General features: G+C 34.9%; 2 protein-coding genes across 5 annotated transcripts in view; one reads left to right on the top strand and one right to left on the bottom strand.

The window, feature by feature from the left end:
- Positions 1–1,337: 1,337 nt before the first annotated feature.
- LOC106162134 (DNA mismatch repair protein Mlh1-like) overlaps positions 1,338–24,739 on the bottom strand; it is a 79,355-nt gene continuing 55,953 nt past the window's right edge. For all 3 annotated transcript variants that reach the window (XM_087012834.1, XM_087012835.1, XM_087012836.1), the window contains exons 11-20: positions 9,870–10,023; positions 9,020–9,092; positions 6,132–6,291; positions 5,719–5,870; positions 4,698–4,806; positions 4,431–4,494; positions 3,738–3,902; positions 3,053–3,145; positions 2,288–2,383; positions 1,338–1,815 (exon numbers count right to left, since the gene is read on the bottom strand). In XM_087012834.1, the coding sequence (XP_086868960.1) occupies positions 1,660–1,815; positions 2,288–2,383; positions 3,053–3,145; positions 3,738–3,902; positions 4,431–4,494; positions 4,698–4,806; positions 5,719–5,870; positions 6,132–6,291; positions 9,020–9,092; positions 9,870–10,023 (1,222 nt within the window). In that variant the 3' untranslated portion in view covers positions 1,338–1,659. The remainder of the gene's footprint in view (positions 1,816–2,287; positions 2,384–3,052; positions 3,146–3,737; positions 3,903–4,430; positions 4,495–4,697; positions 4,807–5,718; positions 5,871–6,131; positions 6,292–9,019; positions 9,093–9,869; positions 10,024–24,739) is intronic.
- LOC106169297 (melanocortin receptor 3-like) overlaps positions 15,535–24,739 on the top strand; it is a 51,957-nt gene continuing 42,752 nt past the window's right edge. For both annotated transcript variants that reach the window (XM_087012840.1, XM_087012837.1), the window contains exons 1-2: positions 15,535–15,896; positions 21,344–21,437. The gene's annotated coding sequence lies outside the window, so the exon portion shown is untranslated. The remainder of the gene's footprint in view (positions 15,897–21,343; positions 21,438–24,739) is intronic.

Genomic DNA, 24,739 nt, shown 5'->3' with positions numbered 1-24,739 from the left:
CCAATCTTGAATTTCGTCTGTACTGACGGATTAGATAGTTATCAATTTATTATCACGTCTTCGCTTTCTTTTCGTCTCTCCCTCCGTATCATCTTTCTTCGCACAAATTAGCTCGTTGGCATTTTGAACCGATTCTGGCATAACTTGTTATTCTTATTTCTTGCGAAGGTTGCGGAGTATACCGAAAACTGAACTTATTTTGCCATCATCTCAACCATTTTATCTCATGTGTAACACGGCACGACTCCTTCCACCATTTTCACCATAAAAAAACCTCAACGTTCGACTCGCCTCAACTTATCAGTCGCACGTGCTATTGTAATGGAGGGCATATCTTTCCTTAATTTTTTGTTTCACGTCATTTAATTCCTCACAAGCGTCATATTCTATTCCCAGGACATATTTCTGTGTGTCACATGTGTTCTGTGGCGACTTATGTGCCCTAACTACATCACCACACCCTGGGCTGGACGCTAATCTACACACAGATGCATCTCGCTAGGCTGGATGTGTGGCGCAGTGGTTTTACTTTTCACAGTGTTAAGTTTCGAGAGAAAAAAATAATGAACGAATAAATTTAACAAAACTGAATAAAAATGGAGTTTAATTATGAGAAATACTTCATACAAGAATTACTTTCTAAGCAATTTTCGATGTCGTTACTTTAATACCAGTATTAACTTTTAATTTTCTCATAGATTTAAAAGACTGCATATTCATCAATCTGGCCCTCGTCAATATTTTATCAGTTCAAGGTTTCTCACGGCAATTTACTAGTGCCGATATGAGCTCAGGCAGCTTCAAAACTTATTAGAACGTGTAAAAGTCTAAATACAGTCAATAATAAAATTCGTCTGTTCTTTTGCCATTGTGATAAAGGCTAATACGTGCTACCCCCATATACTACCATGAGATGTGTGATACACTCAAAATGTGCTCACGCGAAAATCTGACGAGCGGAGTACGGTCTTTTTTTTATTATTCACAGCGTGTGGCGCTTTTCTGGTATAATTTTTGTTAGGTTTGTTGAAATACCTGTGTTTGATAGTGTCCGTCTTTTATTTTTCAAACTTAAGGAGCTTAAAGAAATGAATCCATCATAGGGGCGGATCCAGGGATATTTTCTGACAGTCTTCCAAATTATCTTTGCTGATCCATCCTACATTTTTGACCGTCTTCCGACAGAAAAAATAGATACCCGTCGACGTAAACTTGGAAATCTGACCGTCTTCTGGAAGACCCAGAAGACGGTCTAAATCCGCCTCTGCATGATCATTGAGCTTCATATTCTCTCTCTCTCTCCTTTTTCGATATACTGGTCTACGAAAACACTGAAGTGAAATTGAAAACTTTATTATCAACAGAGGACAATAAACAGATAATGACCCCTATAACGGCTTTGCCTGAACAATTATCACTATTCACACAGTGTCATTCACCTGGTAACAGGCTGACATCGCTATTTCTTTGATGTGAACAGCCTGCTGTAGCTCGATCAGGCAAGGTTAAAAAAGACTAATTATTTAACACAGCGACGCCGCAGTAGTTCAAATATACTGTACCAGCACTGCGCATGTGATATACAGTATAACTCTGCATAGATGAAACAATCGTGTAAATCCCCAAGAAAAAGACTTAACACATTCAAGTAACAGAGTATCAACATCTTTCAAACACTTTATAAAGGTCTGGAAGGTTCGCGATTTGTAGAAATGAGGCATTTTCTGCAAATAATTTTGGTGGGTATAAACTAGTTCGTATGGCAGGGTAGATGACATGTTCTGTGGTCCACTTCCAGGATTCACTGGAGTCTTCCTGGAAAATGAAAACAAAATGAATAAATGCTGTTCTTTTAAAACTAAAAGACGTGTGTGAAACATGTAATAGATTTTTTAATAAATGCAATGGGAGGACTCTTTTAGACTCAATATTGTTGAGACTGTGTAATAACCATAATGGCTTAAATGCGCCATACTTATAACAATTTTATTTTCATAGTTGTGCAACTGGTTATCAGTAGGGTGAAATGCAAAGTTACTGATGTGGAAGATGTGAGGTAATGGGAGTATACAATGTGCATTACAAAATGATTAAGATGGACATTCAAAATCTATTTCACTGAGTATTTCACAGCACTCTGTAATACCTTATATTTTTTATGAAATCTCAGAATGTCTACATGACTTATCTTCTTTAACAGTTACTGTAGAAATGTGAAAGCTGTGTGATTATTGAATTTTGTTTTATTTTGAGGGATTAAAGAGAGTAAATGACTTTTGCATCTAACCTTTAATAGCTGGAAAGAGTCCTTCTTCATAGCATAGAATTCACTGGTTTCTCTGGCAAAAGTTTCAAAGCATTCTTTTTCTGTATCCCATTCCACCTGAAATAACAAGAAAATTACTACAATTCCAATAATGGTGACAGGACAAATTAAACTATGTATTGTATCTATTTAACAATTACAGTTTACCTAAAGCAAAATAAGGTCAAAGAAGAAATCTGTATGGAATCTCTCTCTCTTTCTCTCTCTCTCTCTCTAGAAACTCATCAGAGAGAAAAACAAATGAAATACAAAAATACACAAATTAAAAGCATAAAATACAATTTTTGAATAAGTTAAATATTTAATTTAAAAGACCACTTTTGCTTGTTAAATAGCAGGCACCAGCAAATTCAACATAGACTCTGTTGCTCAGTGAGTTTTACAGGGCCCTTTTTCAAATGCCTGAACCACATTAAAAATAACTACAACCTGTCTTAAATAACTACAACCAGTCGTCAATACTTGTGAGCTGTCTAAAATATTTGAAAGCAGTCATAAATGTGCAACCAGCAGGGGCGGATCCAGGAATATTTTGTGACAGGCTTCCGAATTATCTTTATTGTTCCACCCTCCACTTTTGACCGTCTTCCGACAGAAAAAAATAGATAGCCGTCAATGTAAACTTGAAAATCTGACCGTCTTCCGGAAGACCCAGAAGACGGCCTAAATCCGCCCCTGACCAGTCTTTAAAACCCTAGAGAGATGGTCTTGAATCTTCAAACTTGCCTCAGTGGCCAGTCTTAAGATGTACATGGGGAGTCCATCCATGGAGGGGACATATTTGTCCAGCAACAGAGGAAGGGTGTGAAGATGGCCATCCTATAAAGAAATGTTAATTGTAATGATTATTATAATAACTGTGGGGCCTTTTTCTCCATTCTGTGCTCCTTACCATGAGAATCTCAGTACTATACCAAGTAAGCATATTTTTTTCAAGCTGCAGCAATCCTGACTGCCCCCCCCCCCCCATGATGTAATTATGTTAGGAGCAGTTCAAGTGCTTTTATAGCGATACTGTAACATGTAATAAACAATAGGGTCCTAGATGCTATATATTATTTCAGCCGACTGAGACAGTGTACAATAATTACTACACATTTTCAAACACCACTTTTTCTCATATTTTCCTTTCCTTTTTTAAGAGTAATTATTTACACAGAATCATAACAGTTTTCTTTCTGACATGAAGCAACCCTAACTTTTCAAAACTTTTGAATCACAACAGATCTCAATGTTTCTAACCATACATTTTTGAAAAAAACATTATGCTATTTCATGTTGTTCAAAATTTGAGGAATTATCCTAAATATCTTGTTACTAAAATTAAGCTGTCACAAGAAGACTATAAACACACCTCAATTCTGATAAAGTCCAGTGTAAATCCAACCTGGCAAGGACATAACCTACCTACCTCACTGATCTCCATGGAGAAATAATCTTCCAACATTTCAGCTCTGCTGACCAGGAAGTCCTTCACATAGCTGGCCAGGTCTTCCTTTGGTCCATCTGTCTCCGTCCACCCACTCTCTGGACTGTCCAGGGCCAGCATGGCCAGCTCATACAGAGAGGCAGGCTCCTATATTATGAAGTTTAACATACAGTTAGATGGGTGGCCAACAAAATGATTTAAATTTGACAAATTATCAAACAGGGGTGGATTGAGGCCGTCTTCTGGGTCTTCCGGAAGATGGTCAGATTTTCCAGCTTACATTGATTGGTGTCTATTTTTTTCTGTCGGATGACGGTCAAAAATGGAAGATGGAACAAAAAGGATAATTTAGAAAACTGTCAGAAAATTGGATCCCCCCAAACATTTTTAATCGTATTATAATAATAATATTTATTCTTGCAACTCTAAGTTGGATAGTATATGATGTTGTACTATAAGAGAGCGATAAAAGTAACTTAAACACACTGTGACGTTATCTACTAAAAAAAAACAAATATATCTAATCAATCAGCCTGGAAATGTTCTCATTTACAAATCAATTAATATTTCAAAATGTGTGAATCCTACACAGCCATATAAGGTGAAGAACTTTTCAAAAATTTTCAAACTTGATGAAAATTTTAAAGTAAAAAATTTACTTTAAATAGTACTTACAGACAATCTCAAACATCCAAAGTTTCCAAAATCCAATATGATCAGTTGGTAAAACAACTCTTTGCTGAAATAAAAGAACAAACATTTACACATAATGGGATGAAATTCAATTTATACTTCTTACGTTTGAAAACAGATTTTTCTTATTCAGTGTGATTTTGTTGATTTGGATGACAGAGATTCAGTAATTTTTTCTAAATGCTTCACAGTGAATGTCATTATTTCACAAATAAAACATTTTTTCAAAAGAAAATGACACAAAATTACCTTAATGTTGTGGTGTTAACCAGGTACAGTTTTGTCTGATGTTGTAACAATGCCCGTTCCTCATTGACACACCCAACAAATGTGTGATGCTGAACCAGTTCTTGGAGACCTTGAAGAAAGAAAGACATGGAAAACAATAAAAGCTGTTTTTTACCAGATATTATGTCTATTTTCTAACCTAGGGCCTGTGCCTACAGCCAAATTGTGAAGTTTAAATTTCAAATGCCACAAAACAGCATTGTTTTAAACTCAAATGACTAAATCTGAAAACATTTTACTGGTGGAAAACATTTATTTTTACATTTTCTGTTTCTTGGATATGCTGGTCTCTATGCCAGCCAAGTGAAAATGACAAATCTATTATGAAGATTGGACAATAAACAGGGACTGGGATAAGGTTTTGTACTTCTCATACTCCGTTCTATTGGATAGCATTATTCAAAGTTTGTGAGTGCTGATCAAGAGTTAATGGAAAACTGAAATTAATCTTTCAAATTCACATTTTGAAGCTGAAAGCCATGCACATCTGTAATAAAAAAGGAATGTGCTGATAGTGCACTTTTTTTATCAATTTTAATGTGCATTTATAACTATAGCTGGATAGTAGCTAGTTGTACAGTGTTGTTTATCCAGTTAAGGTGCCCAAAAAGAGCAAAGTTTTGGTGCTGCTGACTCCTGCTGCCTTGGAAACTCTGTCTGATGACCATGAAATAACTACTGCAGAACCTGTAACAAATTGTGGGAAGACTACCTGATAGCAACTGTAGTCGGTAAATGTGAGAGTTGTGTCATCTGTCAACTACCACAGTAAGTTAGGGTCAGGCATCATGCACTGCAAATACGTAGTACAACTACCACAGCGACTAGAAGTTCTCCTCTCATTTACAAGAGAGGAGGTTTTTGCAAAGAGCATTATCTAGGAATTTATGTTTTTCTTTCATAATAAAAACATCCATTTTTATTTAGTTTAATTTTTTAGTTAGCTGTCAATATTAAGTGGACACTTTAGTTCAAAACTTACCTGAGTGGACATTGTCTTTGATATCTTTTCTCAGTGCTAGGACACTGGTCAGTTTGATTTCCCTTCTTTGGGTTGTCTCAGTGACAGCACTGCCCTCTGGTGGTTCTGTCTCCACATCGTCTCCTTCTTCTTCTTCTTCTAGCACCCTTTTTCTGCAATAAAAACTAAATATCTTGAACTCTGTATTAAAACATATTGGAAATTAACATACAAGACCTCAAAGGTTGCATGTACTATACAGCAAATGGCACCATACATAAATTATTCTTAAGTAAGAAAAAAACCCCACAAAACTGCAGTGTCTTTACCAGGTACATTAAAAATAGAATCACTCACTGACAGGATAATAAACAAACATGAACTGATGTTTTATTAATTCAATATGAAATGATATATTCAACTGTACAAATCACCTTGATGGAGCATCTGTTGCCTTAGTCACCCCCACATCACCTGCCGAGTTATCTCTTCTGGCAACCTGACCATTGCTTCCTGTTTTTTGAAAGAAAGCATCCAGTTTCCTCTCTCTGCTGTCTGTGCGAACCATTTGGTGTGCATAAACTTTGGGTGCCCCTGTAATGTATTTTTTAATAGTAAAAACAATAAAAATTGTAATAAGCACCTTTTTTTGACATAATACCTCTTTTCTACCATGCTGTTTATGCAAGCTTTGTTTTTTCACCCTCTTCTCTTCCCACATTTTCTCTCTTTTCTCTTTTGATACAAAAACTGTTTTATATAATTATTTATATTACATGTGTGTGTCTGATATGACAAAAGTCTGAGGCATGTTTGCTGGTACACTTTGGCTCCATTACATAGCAGAAGACTTAACTGGAAGTTGAAAATTGTTTTTATGAATGACACAGAAGCATGTTGACATCTGGTAGATTACATGTGCCAAGAATGGTAACTGCAGATAATGTCCATAACGCACATATCAAGTGGGTCTGAACATGCTTAGATGCCATTTTCACTTCTCCAAGTATTTCGTGATTTTTTCATTTGTGAAAGGATCACAAGTGTTTACAAGTAATATCTGTAAACCATATGAGATGTAATCATCACATTTTCAGTCAGTGTGAAAACACCAGTGTGAAAACAATATTATACCTCAGATTTTTTATTATTCATTATTCTCCTTATTTATCACCCTCAGAAGCCAGCAAACAATCGAAGAAAAAAATAAATTCCATGTTGTTTTCATTTATTACAAAAATGGGGAGATAATTCTGTAACATAACTCTTTTTCATAACATAAAGGTTACAGAAAGATCAATACTGATAACTGAACTTTCCGATATTATGACTGACTATGGAAACTGTTGACACTCAGAAAGCTGCTATTTACATAAACTTGTAGATTGATTATCATGAGTTTAGATTTCATTACCAAGCTGTTCTGCGATTGTAAAACCTTTTTTTGTTATGGTTTTTCTTTTCTCAGTGTATCCAATGGCTCTACCATGTAATCTATGCCTATGTCTATGCCAGCGTGGTATATCTCGTCTATGAATAATTTATCAATCCTAAAATACCAAATTGGCCACTCCTGGATTTGATCAAGAAGTTAACATCAACCTTTGGTTTAAAATTTTCTTTTGAAAAATAAAAATAAAAAGAGACACCTAGTATAAGAGCAAACAAAAAGACTGCAATGATTATCATACAATCTCCTAAAACAAACTTCTAGTCATGTCAGCAAAATATAAAGCACTATTGTTTTGATTTTTCTTTGATCCATTGCAATTCAATAATGATTTACGTACAGAGAAGCCATTTATTCTCTGCATTTTTCCATTTCCTGAAATTAATACCTAGAACCAGGCAATCTATCAGATACTCGTCAGTCAGGAAAAAACTCTTGACCTATGTACATTGTTATCTAAGAAATATAATGTCAACATGTTCAAGGGCAACAGGTGCTCCTAGATTTTTTTATACTCATTTAATATGTGCTTATATTTTATTTATCTAATAGTCAAACTGTATTTATTTACTTGTTTTTTCATTTACTGATTCATTTATTTACTCAAAATTATCTAACTGTGGTATTCACCTAGATTTTTTTCCTTCTTCTTTTTTTTTTTTTTTGCTTTATCAATCCATTCTTTTCCTAATTTCCTCTTCCCTTAAAGTCATAAACAAATGACTTGAAAGAAGCAATTAATACCACTTTTTTCAATCAAGTGTCTGGAAAGGTAGGCACGCTGTTGCCTCATACATCATTTGTCTAACACAATGTAGAAACTCTTTTACCACTTTGTTATCAGATGAAATGGCCCAGGTAAAATCCATACAATTTTGACAAACATGTTAACAAAAAATGCTGGTATTAAAACGATATAATATCATGTTGAATCAGAGATGTTTTTTTATCTGCTACATGGGCTAAAGAGCACTGCAAGTCTGAGCTTTACATTAACAGAATACAATTTTCTATGATCAAAGCCTACTGAAAATGCTCATCTAAGTATTGCAGAACAAATCCTGTTCTCATCAGTTGGGCACTAAGTGCATGTCAAAAGCTAGGCTAAGTCTCAGGACAAATAAGTGATTGTTGTATCACTAAAAATATGTATATAAATCATTGGTCTAAAAAACCAAGCACTTTATCATTTATTTTTGTAATGCAGGCTCAAAAACCCCCTTTATCTGCACTTGTAGACTACTAATAATACAACTTTGATATATAAGTGTTAAAATCAACCAAAGAGGCTATAAGCTTTCTGTCAATTCAATGACCACTTTTCACAGACTTTTTCAAATTAATACCATATTGATTACTAAATTGTTGGAAAGAAAGCATGATAACGGGTGCCCTTCCCCCTCCCTCCAAAAAAGCACTCACTCTTTCACCCCATTTCCATAAATTTTTAGATCGATCTATCCCTGTGGGGAGTCTCACTAGATTACTGTCAGCTTGGCTGGCTTAAGCGTCTGTCCCGCCTACTAAAAGCTGTAAGGGGGTAATTAACTACGGTGCCCGCTTGGCTGACTGCAATTTAGCGTGAACCCCCAGGGAGTTAAGTTGATCTAAAAATTAATCTTTAGATCGATCTAAATCTCTGGGAAAGCACCCTTTGACTGGCCTTTATGCTCATAAATACTGTATCATTTTTATCATTGTTGTTGTTTATGAGAACATTTATATATTTACATGAAATTAATAATATGTTACATGCTATTTTCTTTAAATTATTTCTGTAACACTTGTATCTATGTCAATTAAACATCAATAAATAAATTCAGTCAGTGAGTGAATACATATTTTGGACACTTTGTATAATGAGTGAAGTACCTGTGTCCTCCTCTGTTTTCTTCTTCTCAGAGATCACTTCTCCAACAGAAACAGGGGCTCCTGGCAGCAGTGCCTACAACATGGTAATTACTTCTTTAAAATCAATTCCCCTAAATCACAAAACATTTTGGATTTACAAGGTAATTACTTCTTTAAAATCAATTTGTTTTAATCACAAAACATTTTGGATTTACAGGGTAATTACTCCTTTAAAATCAATTTGTCAAAATCACAACATATTTTAAATTTACAAGGTAATTACTTTTTCAAAATCAATTTGTCAAAATCACAAAATATATATTTTTTAATTTACAGGGTAATTACTTCTTTAAAATCAACTTGTCAAAATCACAAGACATTTTGGATTTACACTATCCTAAAAAAAAAAAAAATGAAACGGAAATTAAGCAATTTTTTGGTCACCAGTCAAAGTGGTGGCACTATTTAACAAAAAATAGTACTACTGTAACATATACATCTCTGTAATATCTTCAGTTTTAACATTAAAAACTGACTTGTCTTTTACTTGTCAGATTACCTTCTAGCAAAATTTTTTGAAAATCACTTTAAGGACCTAAAACCTTTTAAAGAATATTTTCTAGTAATTCTGAACTAAACCTCTAAGACTGGGTTCCCATGCCTAGATCGAACCAGCTGGATCAATCTAACTCCCTGGGGAGTCTCACAAAACTGCTGTCAATTAACCAGCTTAAATGTCTGTCACGCCTACTGAATAAGCTAAGGTGTAAAGATTATTACCCCCTAACAGCTTTACTAGGCATGACAGACATTTAAGCCATCAAGTTGAAAGCAATTTAGTGGGAATGTGGGAATGGTCCCTAATATTTACCTGGGCAAAGTATGTTCTTGATGCATTGGAGCCAAGTAGTTTGGTTTCGACACATTTCTGTATGCTTTCTATGATGGCGTCTTCATGGAGAAAATGGACCTCATGCTTGGTAGGATGAACGTTTACGTCCACATTGTGTGGGGCGATTTCCAGACTAAAATGAAAAAGAATGTGTATATGAAACCAATATTAATGGATGTATGGATAGACTGATGTATGTGCAAATGAATGAATGAATAAATGAAAAGATGGACAGATGAATAGAAGGATGAATGAAAAAATGCATGAATGATGGATGGACAAAAAAAAAAAGGTCGATGAACAATTGACCAAAACTGGATGGATGAATTGAAAGTGTTTTCCTAGGCTAATTCTTGAATTAAGCCCATTTTGTTTTCATTTTTTTTTTTCATGTTTTCATTAATCTAGTTATTATTGGGTTGCTTTTGGTTTGTTGTTGAATAGAAAATGTTTCTTGCTGATGAGACTTCAAAAACAACTACATGTATGATGAAATCAATGTAATCCTATATCAATCTATGCATGATTCTTCTCAGAGGTATTTTCATTTCATTCAGTTGGCTGTTTATTCAATGACATTACATAAGCTAGAGGATAAATTGATGTTTCAAAGACTTAAGAGACCAGCACACAGTATAATGTCATTGACTGATTGCCCAGAGGAAAACACAAAAACCTTTGAGTACTAACCGTGAGTGCCGTAAAGACAAAATGTTTTACTGATAAATACACCACCTTTAATCTTTCTCAAATAAACCACACCTTGGCAAAAAATCTCAAGCTCAGCACTAAATATTAATGAGTGTGAAAGTACTATTTACAAAGCCATGATGGATATCCTGAATGCTTCAGATCTAGGTGCTACTAACACTAACATCCCTGTACAGCACCAGGAGCTTGAGAATGTAATCAAGACATTGTTTTGTTCTTTAGCAACGCAATTGTACTATTAGTATATCAAAATCTGACATTCAAAGAATGAAATTTTACATATTATTAAATTAAATTTACGCAGTGTTTATATTACAAAAAAAAAAAAACTTCATAAATTTAAGATGATTTTCTCTTTTTTTTTAAATTTTGAGATGATGTCAGGTAGGTGGCCACATTTGATTACTACAAGTATAAACTTAAGGCATCTGAGAATTAAGGAATGTTCTATGGAATATTAACTTGTCAATGACTTCACATCCACATGTATCAATCTTTGTGTTACAGTGTTGTGTGACTGAAGTCTGTCACTCAGGGTGCTTTACAGACAATTAATCATCAGAGAAACTCTGTCGAGCTCAGATTCATTTGAGATTCATTTCTATTTCCACTGTTGGGTTCCAGTGACTTGTTCTCTTGTCTGCTTCCTGTAGCTTTGATCTGTTCTTTTCATCCCCTGACAGTAACTGTCTACCACCTCAAGCTTAATTATACTTAAAGAAAGATTAATTTTGGAGAGAGACATAGAATATCTTAGTATGATGGCCATTTTTGACTTGATCATATTTGACACTCCGATAGGATACTGAATGGCTCTATGACTGGCTGCCACCTTTAGCTATAGTCTTTGATTAGGAATATCATGCTCCACACACTGGATATTTTGGGAATGAACAGTTTGTTATACACATAGGTAACATTTTAAATCCTCCTCATCTATCTATTTATGGCAACTATGTTTTTTAAAATCTGATCCAAACGGATAAGGTTTCCCAAATGTTCAACTTGTTTGTATCTGATTCAACACAAAGACTTTGGATTTGGAGGCTAGTTTTAAAACATGAGACATATTCTTGGGTTCTAAGAGAAAAGTGGGTAGAAATGGCCTGGCAACTGGGGGTTTGTGGTCCCATAAGGCAAAAAAAATGCAAACAAATTTGTTTAATCATGTCTGAAGATCCAATTCAAGAACTCAATAGCAAGAGCCTGATATCAAAAATGCAAATATAAATCCATTTATTCATGTGAACACAACACAATATCATAAAATAAACAAAAAAATAATAATAATTTCTGTATGTTTGTATACCACTTTGAGTTAGTTGACTTGTAAACTGAAAATGAAGTTTAGAATTTCCCCCCCCCCCCCAAAAAAAAAAAATGTTGACTTTTTTCCCTTTAATTTTTTCCTTGAAATATATCGTAATCAAATATTAAATCTATCAAATAATAATAATAATAATAATAATAATAATATTTTCATTTCCCTCCTACTTTTATAAAAGATTGCAAACTCAACCAGTTTTGCTACAAGTTATTTTAATCCTTTATCATTATTTACACAGCAACTGTAATCTTAGCCTTTTTTATTTCTTCTTCCTCTGACATTTTATTTCATTTAAATAATTATTTTCCATGTACATCAACATTAGGTACCGTACATATCTCAATTGTGGGGCAAAGTGAAGACCATAATGCACTCAGTTTACCTGTTTATCTCTACTGATAGTGATCCAACCTCTCACTAGCAAGTTACAAACAGTGTAACATATTCGCATAAAAATAACTATTTTCTATTTAAAAATCTTTTCCAAAATATCATTTATGAGAGTACACTTGATCTAAGGCCTGCAACCATTCTAAATTGGTTATTATCTTTTTCTGGCTCATATCCTTCCAACCTATGCTCAGGGAAATAAACATGAGCCAGGGCAAAAATGTAACCTGAAATTATCTATTTTTTACACCTGAACAAACAGGAATGCTCATAAATATGTGTCCCCTGCTGATTGTGTGGGTTTCTAACACTTTGGCTTTTGCATAAAAACTTTTTTCTTTGTAAAAGGATGTTTTCAGGTAATAGCCTTTAAACTGTAATGGTTTGAGCCTAAAGCACACCACCAGGAAAACATCACTGGGTAACCAGATCACTTGTCAACCATATCACCAGTCAACCGCATCACCAGTCAACTGCATCACCAGGCAACCATACTACCAGCGTTTAAACTGTACTGCTCTGAGTCTGAAGTGCATCACCAGGCAACCACATCGCCAGGCAACCATATTACTAGGCAACCACATCAACAGTCTTCAAACTGCACTGGTTTGAATCTAAAGTGCATCAATAGGAAACAACATCCCTTGGCAACTACAACAACACCAGTCAACTACATCACTGGGCAACCATATCACCCATCAACAAAATCACCAGTCTTTAAACCATACCGATTTGAGTCTGAAACCCATCACCAGGCAACCACAACACCAGGCAACCATATAGATGACCACATCACCAGGCAACCCAGTGAAATAGCTGTCTGGGCTGCGGTGGGACATCTTAGGGTACATACTGGACGGCCCCCTTCACAGGTAAGCTTTAATATTACAGGTATCCTTTCTGGAATTTCCCAGCCACATTTAAGAAGCAACAATGAAAAAAAGGAGAATATAACATTTTGTTATTTGGTTACTCACTTATTAGTCAATACTAAAAGAAGTGACATGTTTAAATAACCAATTCATCACACAACTTATGAGTCACTATGTCATACTAGCACCAAACACAACTGATCTCAAGATAATCCTATCTGTAATTTTCACGCCAAACAGAAACTTCTTCAAGAAAAAAATTTCCTACTCATGAATCAGCTCATGGCCAGTCGCATCACTTGGTTTTGATGTTTTAAATTGTAATACCATATCTAACTTTGCTCATCTGCTAAATCTTATATAAAATGTCTAGTAAGATTCACTCTGAGATTCTTTCTATGAAAAACAAAGGGAAAGAAAAGAAAGATAAAAAAGAAAACCTAATCAATATGCATTCATGCTCTAGTTGATGTCTTGCAATGTTGCAATGATAAGATTTCCATGGCAGACTCAAATAAAACCCATAACAACATTTATTTTCTGACATTTATACATTTCTCAGATTGACTGACAAAAAACTAGCACCTGATCATAAACTCTGTTGACTGTTTACTTTGTGCATTACTATAATTACAGCAGCTACATTTCTTTTCAAAAACTTCTGTCCACCAAATAATTTTTACTAGACTATTTTAGACAAAATTACCAGATGGTTGCATGTAAAAGAAATCAAAACCCATGTCGGTATCCTTCTGTACACCTTTCTTTCCCAATACCAAGTGTTTGTTTTTTCTATATTTTTTTTTTCATTTTCTTTGGTGTAGTTTTACTGTCACGTAAAATAATAGTCAGCAAAGCTTAAGAATTATGGAGATTGTGTAAGTAATAAATTACAGTAAAGGGTGTTTCGCAAATACTTATGAGTGTTTTTTCTTTCTGTTATTTAAGATGTGCTTTCATAAATGTACTGGCTAGTATTATGTAGTCTACTGTTAGATAAAAGTCATTGTTCCAGTATTGAAATACACCATAATCAATAAAGGAATGAATGTAATAAAAATAAGACTTGATAAAGGGAATGTAACATTACCTACTGTGAACGGGAAGAAAAACTTTCTTTTCTTGTTGGATTGGAAAATGTCATCAAGAAGGTAACAAGATATTAAGCTATCACAGATAAAGTCAAGGCAATTCTGTGGTAAAGTTCTCTGGAATCATTGTTGGTATACATGCAAATGTGTTTAGGCTTGTATTACCAAGATAACAATGAAAAAGTTTCAGATGGGACAAAGTTTTATAAAATACTGACTGATTCAATTGAAATTAATAGAACCAGCAATGGTGAACTGTATCATACTGATGAAATGCAAAATTTGTGCAACTTTAAACACACACACACATTAAAAAAAAACAACTTCACCATGTAGTTACATGTATTATGAAGCTTATGCACCAGCACACACACACAAAAAAATTCACCTCAACCCTATCAAGCCATACACAAATACAAATGATAAAAAACTGAGTGAACATTTGCCTACGTCACCTTGGATTTCAAGATATCTGCCTTCAGCTGCTATCAGTTCTCAAGGTCTTTAATCTTTTGGGTCAATCTGCCATCGTTCATTAGCTAGGTTGCTCAAAATGAATAATACATGTATCTGTAACAGACTAAACGTGTCATTCCAAAATAAATGTGTCATTCCAAAATGGGTCTAAATGTACATGTAATGATCAACATGTTTATCAAATATGAGGATCTGAGTCCACATTTAATCCATCTCAATTCAAAATTATACCTTCAAAGTCATGTTTCTCAAACTTGTGTTTTAGAACTTCATATTATCATTGTGGTATTTTTGGATGAGGTTTCATTTTATTTGATACTTATCAGTCGAATGCACATCTGAGATGTATAGGAATGCTTACTTTGGCAATACACCAGCAATACCAACTGAGCACAAAAGTGTACAACTAATAAAAATTTGCATGGTGGTCAACTTTAAAGTGCAAAGTCAATACTGCAACTGAAAGAAAAATTAAGGTAGCATAATGTGCAACAGTTGTTATTTATCACTGATAGCACTTCTGTCTGTATCTCTGTACATCAGTGGCTTACATGTTTGCCACCAGGTGTCACTGGCATACAGAACACAGTATCGACAAGACTACTCCACACGGTAAGCAGAAACAGTAGTCTTAAGTATTTATAATGACACCACTGACAGCAAATAAGAAAGAAATTTGTTAGAAAAACTATGATTATTTTGATTATTTTTGTCAAATGACTTAACAGTTTATTAGACATTTTAAAGCTGATCTGAGCAATTACTTTTCAGTGCAACAGAAACCTGCAAACACTTTCATATATTTAAGTGATCTTCACAAGAAATAATCACACTGAAGAACAGATCTCCAATGGTAAAAGTTGACGTAGGCAATCTTTAGAAATATCCACTATAGAAGCCATTTGTTGAAGGAGCGTGTATATCTGCTGGATTTGGCATTCTGTGGTCTTGTGGTAAAGTTACATGTAACCAACTGGAAGATAAATTTCACAACTTCATGTTTCTAGACACCCACTTTTGTTGTAATTTTCACTGTAATTTCACTCCTCCAACTACAGCTTGGACTAGATCAATACTTCAAGAGCAGCAGCAGAGATCTCAATTTAAGGCACTAGAACAGATCTGGCTGAAAGTACCAGTAAGTATTTTTTTCTTTTATGCAATAAATGCCTATATATCAGTACAGGCCCATAGCTTGGGGGGGGGGGGGGGGTTGAAAGAATGTCCCTTCTGGGTAAAATTTTATCTAGGTACATGAAGGTTTCATTCTACATATACAAGGTCTACTTTTTCAAGAAAAGAACCCCTTTTTAAAATTGCTGCTTAGCGCCTGCGGTATTTGATAGTGGGCCAATATAAGAGATAATGCACCTCACTGGACAGTTGTCCCAATGGAGTGTACATGTACAGTGTGCAATGAGATGATTCTCTGGAGAAGTGCCCTGTTGGGTATAATGCTCCACAGTATGTACTCTGGGAGGAGCATCTTGTTGGGTTACAATACTTTGTAGGTCAGAGGACAGGATATTAGCCAATCAGGTGGAACGTTTCAAGACTACAGTGGAGCATGTGTGGGTGTGGGTGCTTCATGAGAATGTGCATGTACCACTATAGGGGGCACTGGTAGCTCGAGCATAGCACCCCTGCAAAAAATTTGTCTCATTTAATGCTCACTTTCGGTTCTCAATCTGTCCTATAACATAATGTTTTTCTCTTTTACTGAAAAATGTTTGTAATCTGTTCTCAGACATTCTAAAGGACTTCCCAAAAACAGTTGTTGAACTGTTACATTCATTACAGAACAACATTAGAACTGTAAAAAAATACACCAAATGTTCTAGAATAGATTGAGAACCGTAAGTGAACGTTAAATGAGACAAATTTTTGCAGGGGCACGCTGGGTCAATACCCTTCTGGAACCTCTCCATGATTTGGCTGGCTGTCCTGCTCCTGTTGATCAGGGGGTCAGATTAATAAGCAAGGGAGTGAACAGAAAACTGAAGCCTTTATTATCTATTGGTCTACTGAGAAATGAAGACAACCAAATCATATATTTTTCTTTGGTACTGATCAATTTTCTAATTAGTGCTCTTCTAATTTTATCCCATGGTACTTCTAAAATGTTTCATCATTTCTTCCACAGACGTTCACCAAAATCTAAGCTCCTTGTTTATTCTTTTTACTGCTTTTGTACTATAAGGCTTTGTGGAAACTATTGATCCGTTTGCAACAAAATTAGCAATGAGAAATTATTATTATTTTAATGACATCATCTGATGGTTTGGTTTATCAATTAGCTGAAAACACACCTTTGTAATTAAAAATAAGCTACTCAAAACATTTCTCTATCAAAATAAAGAAAAATGATCATTAGCTACCTGCCAACCATAAACAGGGGTGGGGGATGGGCAGGGGTGTTGATCTACCTGGTCCTTGCCGTTATTCCTCCTAGCAGCCAGTTAGTAAAAAACATCTGCTCAAATCAGTCTGATGAAAGCTTACATCCAGGTTGGCTATAACCTAATGGTATGAAAACATTTCAACTTGTGTTTTATAATTATCGTATATGTTCTATCGAAAAAAAAAAATTAATCACCCTTACTAAGATTTCCATCACAAAACTTTTAAAGTACATGTACACCACAAAACAGAAACTTAAGGCATTTACTAGAATTTTTTCCACAGTTAAAGTACTATTCTATATGTGAAGACATGCTAGGACAATTGCAAATTTATTGCCTAAGATTATTCATAATTATATACTTAATGCACGCAAGCAGTGCCTTTGTGAATCAAATTAACTCAATTCACAGTCTTGCTCCAATGTTCTAATCTCCCAATTAGACCCATCTTAACGGCAAGGCACAAGCACTGTAAAACGAAGCTAATAAAAGAAGCATTAATTTTTCTTAATGATTTTCTTAAATTCATGGACGTCACACATCCTCTAAAATGATAGAGATTCTGGAACTAATATGTATGTGGTCTTTATCTACAGCTCCCTCATTACCTCCATTGATTTCAAATTGGACACTTTTTACAGTAATGAAGAAGCGTTTGACATGTTCCACTGGGTCCAGTGGTGCCACCTTTTGTGCAGCTGGGATCCACCATGAATTTTAGGACTCAATCCCAATGAAACTATCGTTCTACATCAATCCAACCTCAAGGGGACTCATGCTGAATGCAGTCAGATGTAACAGATTAACACACCTAGCTCTTGTTCAATGGAAGGAGGAGGCATGTTAATCTGTAAATCTGATTGCATTTATTGAGAGTTCCTGCAGAGTTTGGCCAATCTATGTTGAAAGATAAGTTTTGTTGGGAATGAGCCTTTACTGTTTATCCATGATTATGTGTGTTGCAATAAAAAAATACATATAGGCCCTAAGTGGTAGAACACTAGTGTAGGTACAAACAGAATATACTTCTTAGTTCAGTTGAGCATATAATTCTTATTTTCTTCCTTTCATTCACTTTTTAAAGTTAAAATAATAACAAAAACAACAACAACAGTAATTATAACAATAATTATAAATAAATAAATAAATAAATAAATAAATAAAATGCAATGTTATTAACTTGACAAATCTTTTCTTGAAAATACTGATCCTGCAATGTATGCGTGATCACCTTTTATTGCTATAAAATAAGTAGCACACCTCAAGATCATGCTATGTTTGGTATTTTGCATATCTATTAAGTACTCACAGGTCCTGGAACAATTTTAGTTGGTAAAATAAATACAGGAGAATGATATTTGAAAACTTAATATTACATTTTTGTCATGAGATGTTGTTTTCTAGCTCCATTTGGGTAAGCTGTAGCAGTATAGTGCTCTTGATCTTAGGTTTTTCAATTGAATAAAAAAATGCAACAGTTTTAAAAATAGCCTGTCAGTAACATGTGTTTGGCAGTTGTCCTGTGGCATAAGGTGCCAGGTTATTTAGTGCAGTCTCAGTATGGCCTTTCTATCATGGTACAGAAGATGCCCTGTGTGTATTAATATCAACAAGATCACATTTCTATCATAGTTGATGAGTTATGTAGGAATACAAGTAAATACTAGTATGTACATAAACACAAAATTTCATTAAAAAAAGAGATTTTTAGATAATTTTGCAGCAGGGCAATCTTAAGATCTCCAGATGTCTATTAATGATTTTTTTATCCAAAACTAATAAATGATAAAAGATTACCATGATTATTTTCCGTAATTTATCAAAAAAGACAGGATGTCATCAAGTTTCTTAAGGGAAATTAGTTGCTGTAGCACATTAGATCTAGAAACTAAAGAGTTTAATTTCTTTTCACTTAGCACTAAGAACCACCTGGTGCATTTCATCGCTCTCTTTCATTATTTTTCCGTGCAAAATTGATTGCCAATGAAGAAATTCATATTCAAAACAGGACTGGCAAGCTTGAAAGTTGAACTGAATTGTTATAAATAAAAATCCAATATACTGACATACGGAAACATATTTAGCAATATGTGAGGGAATGAATGTGTTACAATGATCGAAATATTGCAACTCATAACATACCAAATCTTTGAATGAGAAGTAAATGCCCAGTAATACCCTCCAGTGCAATTATCTTATGTTCATCTTTTTTTTTTTCTGCCATATCTCAGTCAGAATACAGGCATCCATTAATAAGGACTCACACAACTGCTGTCATTATTATAATTATCAATACATGTATATATACCCATGTTCCACAAAAGTAAAGCTGCATACAAGTTAATGAAAAAAAAATCTAAGAATTGATTAAGAAATAAGATGCTAATCTCTTAATCAGAATAGTCTTTGAATGTTCAAAGTCCTTATTAGATGAAGGACAACATTTCATCACCTCACAGTCTTCACATGCCCACGTTATGAATAACTTTCAGACTAGAAAGAATAGTATCTTCCAAATTGTCAGGAAATCAGACCCATGTTACCATGTTATGTTCATGGTAAAAAAGCAAAATTTGTAAATGTTACGAAATATACAGCAGAGTTTGCTGTCAATGCACTGGACACATTCTGAAGAAGCCTTTGGTGAAAGGAAGTTATCAATCAACTGAACTGGGCTGCATCCACTCACCTTCCATTAAAAGGAAATGTGAAAATGAGCTGCATGTTGTACTTGTCAAGTTTATTATCAGGTTTTATAGTGGTGCAATGCCATCTTTTATAAGTCTAGTATCATTTTGTTCAGTACATGCTGACTTGTGGATCAGTTGCAATAAATATTGTGTTACAGTGTATACATATATTATTGAAATCTAAATTCAGCTTCTATTTAATAAGAAATAAGATGTTCATCAATAACCTACAAGTATATCACAGGCCCTTATGTCCTTGCGTTAACAGTCTTTGAATCTCCAATATCTTATTAATAAAGTAAATCCCACAATATCAGTTTATTACATTTTCTTGCAAATATCCTGTTGTGATTATTTGGCACTTCAGTAAAGCAGGGGCAGATCCAGAGATATTTTCTGACAAGTCTTCCAAATTATCTTTGTTGGCCCATCCTCCATTTCTGACCATCTTCCAACAGAAAAAATTAGATGCCCATCACTGTAAACTTAAAAAATTTTGACTGTCTTCCAGAAGACCCAGAAGACGGCCTCCATCCACCTCTGCTAACAGAGCAGAACATAAAATCAATTTAACAAGAGGTGTTTGTCAAGCACACATGCCCCTGGGTGGGCCAAATTGTTCTCTATATATTTGTTGAAAAAGTTTTTTCTGTTAAATGTCACTGTGACCTTGACCTTTGACCTTCTGACATCAAACAATACAGGGGTCATCTGTGCATGATGATAAGCATCTCTACCAAAAAAATATCAGAACCCAACCTGACCAAACCATTTTCTATTCATTGGTCAGATAAGGTTTTAGTGTACAAGGTCAATGTGGGATTGAACTTTGACCCACTGCCCTCAAAATCCATAGGGGTCATCCACAAATGATGACAAACCTCCCTACCACATATGAGGGCCATAGACTAAATGGTTATTACGTACTGGACCAATCGATACACCAACACTTGAAATTTGAAAGCAATATACACTGCTTCTTCCAAGGGGGGGGATTATTACTTATCACTTGAATTTTATGTCATAACTTCTACTTTTGAACTGTAGTAAAAAATAACATATTTGAAGCCTTGATCGAGATAAAAACATTTTGTAATACTGCACAATGCAATTGCATGACATTGCGTAACTGTTATCTTGTAAGTACATGTACATCCACATGTCAGAGACCATTCCCACAGATATTTAGATTGATCTATCCCCCTGGGGAGTCTCACTAAATTGCTGTCAACTTGTCCGGCTTAAATGTCTGTCACGCCTAGTAAAGCTGTTAGGGGCTAATTATCTTTACCCTAGCTGATTCAGTAGGCGTGACAGACATTTAAGCCTCTTGAGCTGACAGCAATTTAGCGTGAACCCCCAAGGAGTTAGGTCGATCCAGATGGATCGATCTAAATCTGTGGGAATGCAGCCTTAGACTTATATGGTCAGGAATATACTCAGTCAGACTTCATGCAGTCACATGTACAGTTTGTCATTTATCTTTTTCACAGGAACTGTGTAATCAGAAGTGAAAAACCAAGACTGAAAAAGAAAGGAAGTTTCAGAAATAACCAGTCTGGAGTGGTGCCTTCTTCCTGTTTAGAGGTATGTATGGTAATTATACTAGACTAAGTACATATTCCAATCACATCACTTATTCAATTATGGTCTCTTATTTTAATTTTCAAGAAGTACCATTTCCGGTCACTCATCGAAATGTACATGTATTAGCCAAAGGATGAAATCCACTACCTCACTTTTGACACAAATCCATCTATTTTTTCAAAACTTTTGAACCAATTTCTTTTTAAGTAAAATGGAAAAGCAAAACACTGTTTTGTGGAAAACTGGAAATAAATTTTGTTCAAATAAATAATGTGAAATGGTAATTACCAGTACAAATGGTAATTACAAATTAATTTTTTATAACACCTCTAGATGACATATTTTTTTCTTTTACTTGCCATAGGAGAATCAGGGGCGGATCCAGAGTTATTTTCTGACAGTCTTCCAAATTATCTTTGTAGATCCATCCTCCATTTTTGACCGTCTTCCGACAGAAAAATTTAGATACCCGTCAATGTAAACTTGAAAATCTGACCGTCTTCCGGAAGGCCCAGAAGACGCCCTAAATCCGCCCCTGAGAATATTACACATTCAATTAACTTTGACTAAGGCCTGCAAACCAGCATTTACTGATCAACCTCACTCTGAGTCAATAATTGTATAGCATTAAGTAATTGCCTCGGGACATATCTTTTTTTTCTTCTTTTTTTAGAACACATGTTCTGGTGCAGTAATGTAGGAAAAAATGTCTTGTAATGGTATTAGATTAACCTTTGACAGAACGTGCATGAACCAAATTAAATCTTGTTTGGTTTTCAGTTCAATAAACAAGCCTGTGTAGCTGATGTATTAAAAAAATGTAACTTAATTTTCTCCATGTTGTACTAAGTCTGGTACATGTAGCTATTCATGAACAATAATATGACGCATAATGCCACAAGTCTATTAGCTTATGGAATATCTGATGGATACAATCTATCTTTGCTTCCTTGCAGCTTACTGAATTTAGAACAGTCACTATAGGCCGCATTCAGAACAAGTCCACAGATCGCATTACACAGTATCAGACGCGACACCGCTCTTGCCTAGTACACGATGTAATAGTGACGATTCTCAGCGGGGTTGAAAAGCATTGCATCACCACTCAAAATTTGTTCAGGGTATGATACTGTGTAATGCGATCTGATACACACCTTGAAAACGGGTAGTGTGGTCTGATCAACCGGTGAATTCTGGATCATTCGGTGCTGAGTCTGGTAGTTGGGTAGGCCTGCAGACTGTATATGGCTGACCAACTTCAAAGCAATGTCACCTAATCCCCTACTGGATTCCCTGCCACCCACACTTAAAATCTCTGCAGAGACTTGCAATTTAAACTCCGAGCCGATATTTAATTTGTTTAGTTGCTAGGCCCTTTCAGGCCTGGCATGTGTGGTAGGCGGGGAGAACATAAGGGGTTATGAGGCTTAGCTTTTAAGTGGGGTCAGCCACATTTAATTCACAGACCAATTAGTTTGTGGATCATCTGTTCAGAATGCAGCCATAGTCTTGTTAAATTAATGGTTTACGTCAAAACCAGTCTAACCATAGCTTTAAGGCCAAGATGTCCTTTAGGAAGCCCTTAATTTTTAAACAACTCTTTGTAGCTCAGGTTGTTATGTGCAGTATTAAATTCCTTGTTCTTAAGCTTAATAACTTTCAAAGCATATGAGCTCTCAGGCTTTGAAAGTGTTGAGGAGAATCATCATCTCCTAAATCAACCAAATTTATCACTGACTGCAATAAATCTTGAAACATTCAAGGCAAAACAAACGCCTCTTCTTCCCCTTGCTGGCGAGAGACCCGAGGAAAGATGGTTTATAATTTCTGAAAACTTGCACACTTCTGACTTCCTACATGGGACTGTATTTGTCAGCAACATGATAGTTTTGTTTCTTTTCCTTAAAACTACTGAACCACTTTCTAATCAAAATAATTAACTGATCTATAAAAACGTGTACCTCTCGAAGGTATAAATATAGTGTAAACTGCAATTCCAGAACAGTTATCACAGCATGCCAAGAACAATTTTTTTGTAAAATGTTGAGGTATCTAGGGTCATAATTCAAAAGCAATTTTAGAAAAGACTTATAATATATTACTTCTGGGAATGGCAATAGGAACTGATGTGCAGGGCACATTCCAGTTTTATCAAGAAGTGTTTTCTGAATGAAAGATCTCAGGGTAACAGGTACATGCAGAAATAAAATGAAAGGTTATACAAGGTAAAAATGATGACTTGTCCAGTATGATTACTCTCAACATAAAGAGTATTAATATTAGTGCATCATGTAATGGTAGCAGTTCTATTGTCAATCCTTCTAGAAAAAAAAAGTATCATAAATCTAAGTAAATTATTTAGAACATTTTTGGGTTCATTCAAACACAGGTAAATGGGTAAAATGAAAATGCAGACCTTTTATCATTTCAGATAAATGCTTCTTAATTCCCATGTCTCAAAATCTAAGAATTAAAACAATTCAATCATCCATTCTATCAAGTGCCTAATTTCCTGTCACAAGAGCCCACTGAGATCAAGGACTTCCACATGTTTTATTCCGCATACATACTACCTTCCAAGCATCACTGAGGGAAATGTATCAAGTACCTAAATGATTGCAGAAATTATTTTTCATATTTTTTTTAGTTGCCAATTCACATAATTACCATGATTCATGATCATACTAGAGATTTACTGGCAGATGACATTAGCAAGAGAGAAAGGCTTATACATTTTTGCAACATACTGTCTGTGTTTCTTCAGAGATGGCAGATTACAAAGACACACCATAAAACCACACACATCCAAATTTGTGGTGACTAAAAATTTGATGAACTACTTAATTTCTATCAAACTAAATGTATTCCAGACTGGTCCCATATATCAGACTGAGTATACCTCACTGCCAACAAAGTGTTATACATGACTGTATACTTATTAACCAGTTCCTACAATACATCATTCTATTTTTCTTGCAAAAGAGCCAATGGTGCTTATCTCAAAACGGTCCTTTTCTGGACATGCACAGTTTAGCACCATTTTTCATATGCTCATATACAGATACAAGTACTTACAGTATCATGTTCACTGACAAAATGATGACAAAGCAAAATTTTATGGAACAAATTTTGCATTTAGAATGTTCCACAGAACTGTTCTCTCTTTTCTCCTTTCTACTGGTAATGGAAAGCCATTGATTTTATACCAGATTAAATCAAAGAAAACTGTTTTCAAGAAACTGGTAATTTTATGTTCTTTTCTGCCAGGTGACATGGAGGTTTGGGGCCAATGGTGCCAGCTT

Source organism: Lingula anatina, chromosome 5 (genome assembly GCF_051362555.1).
Source record: "Lingula anatina isolate TDL-2025a chromosome 5, LinAna3.0, whole genome shotgun sequence".
NCBI lineage: Eukaryota > Metazoa > Brachiopoda > Lingulata > Lingulida > Lingulidae > Lingula > Lingula anatina.
This window is presented reverse-complemented; position numbering and strand designations above follow the sequence as displayed.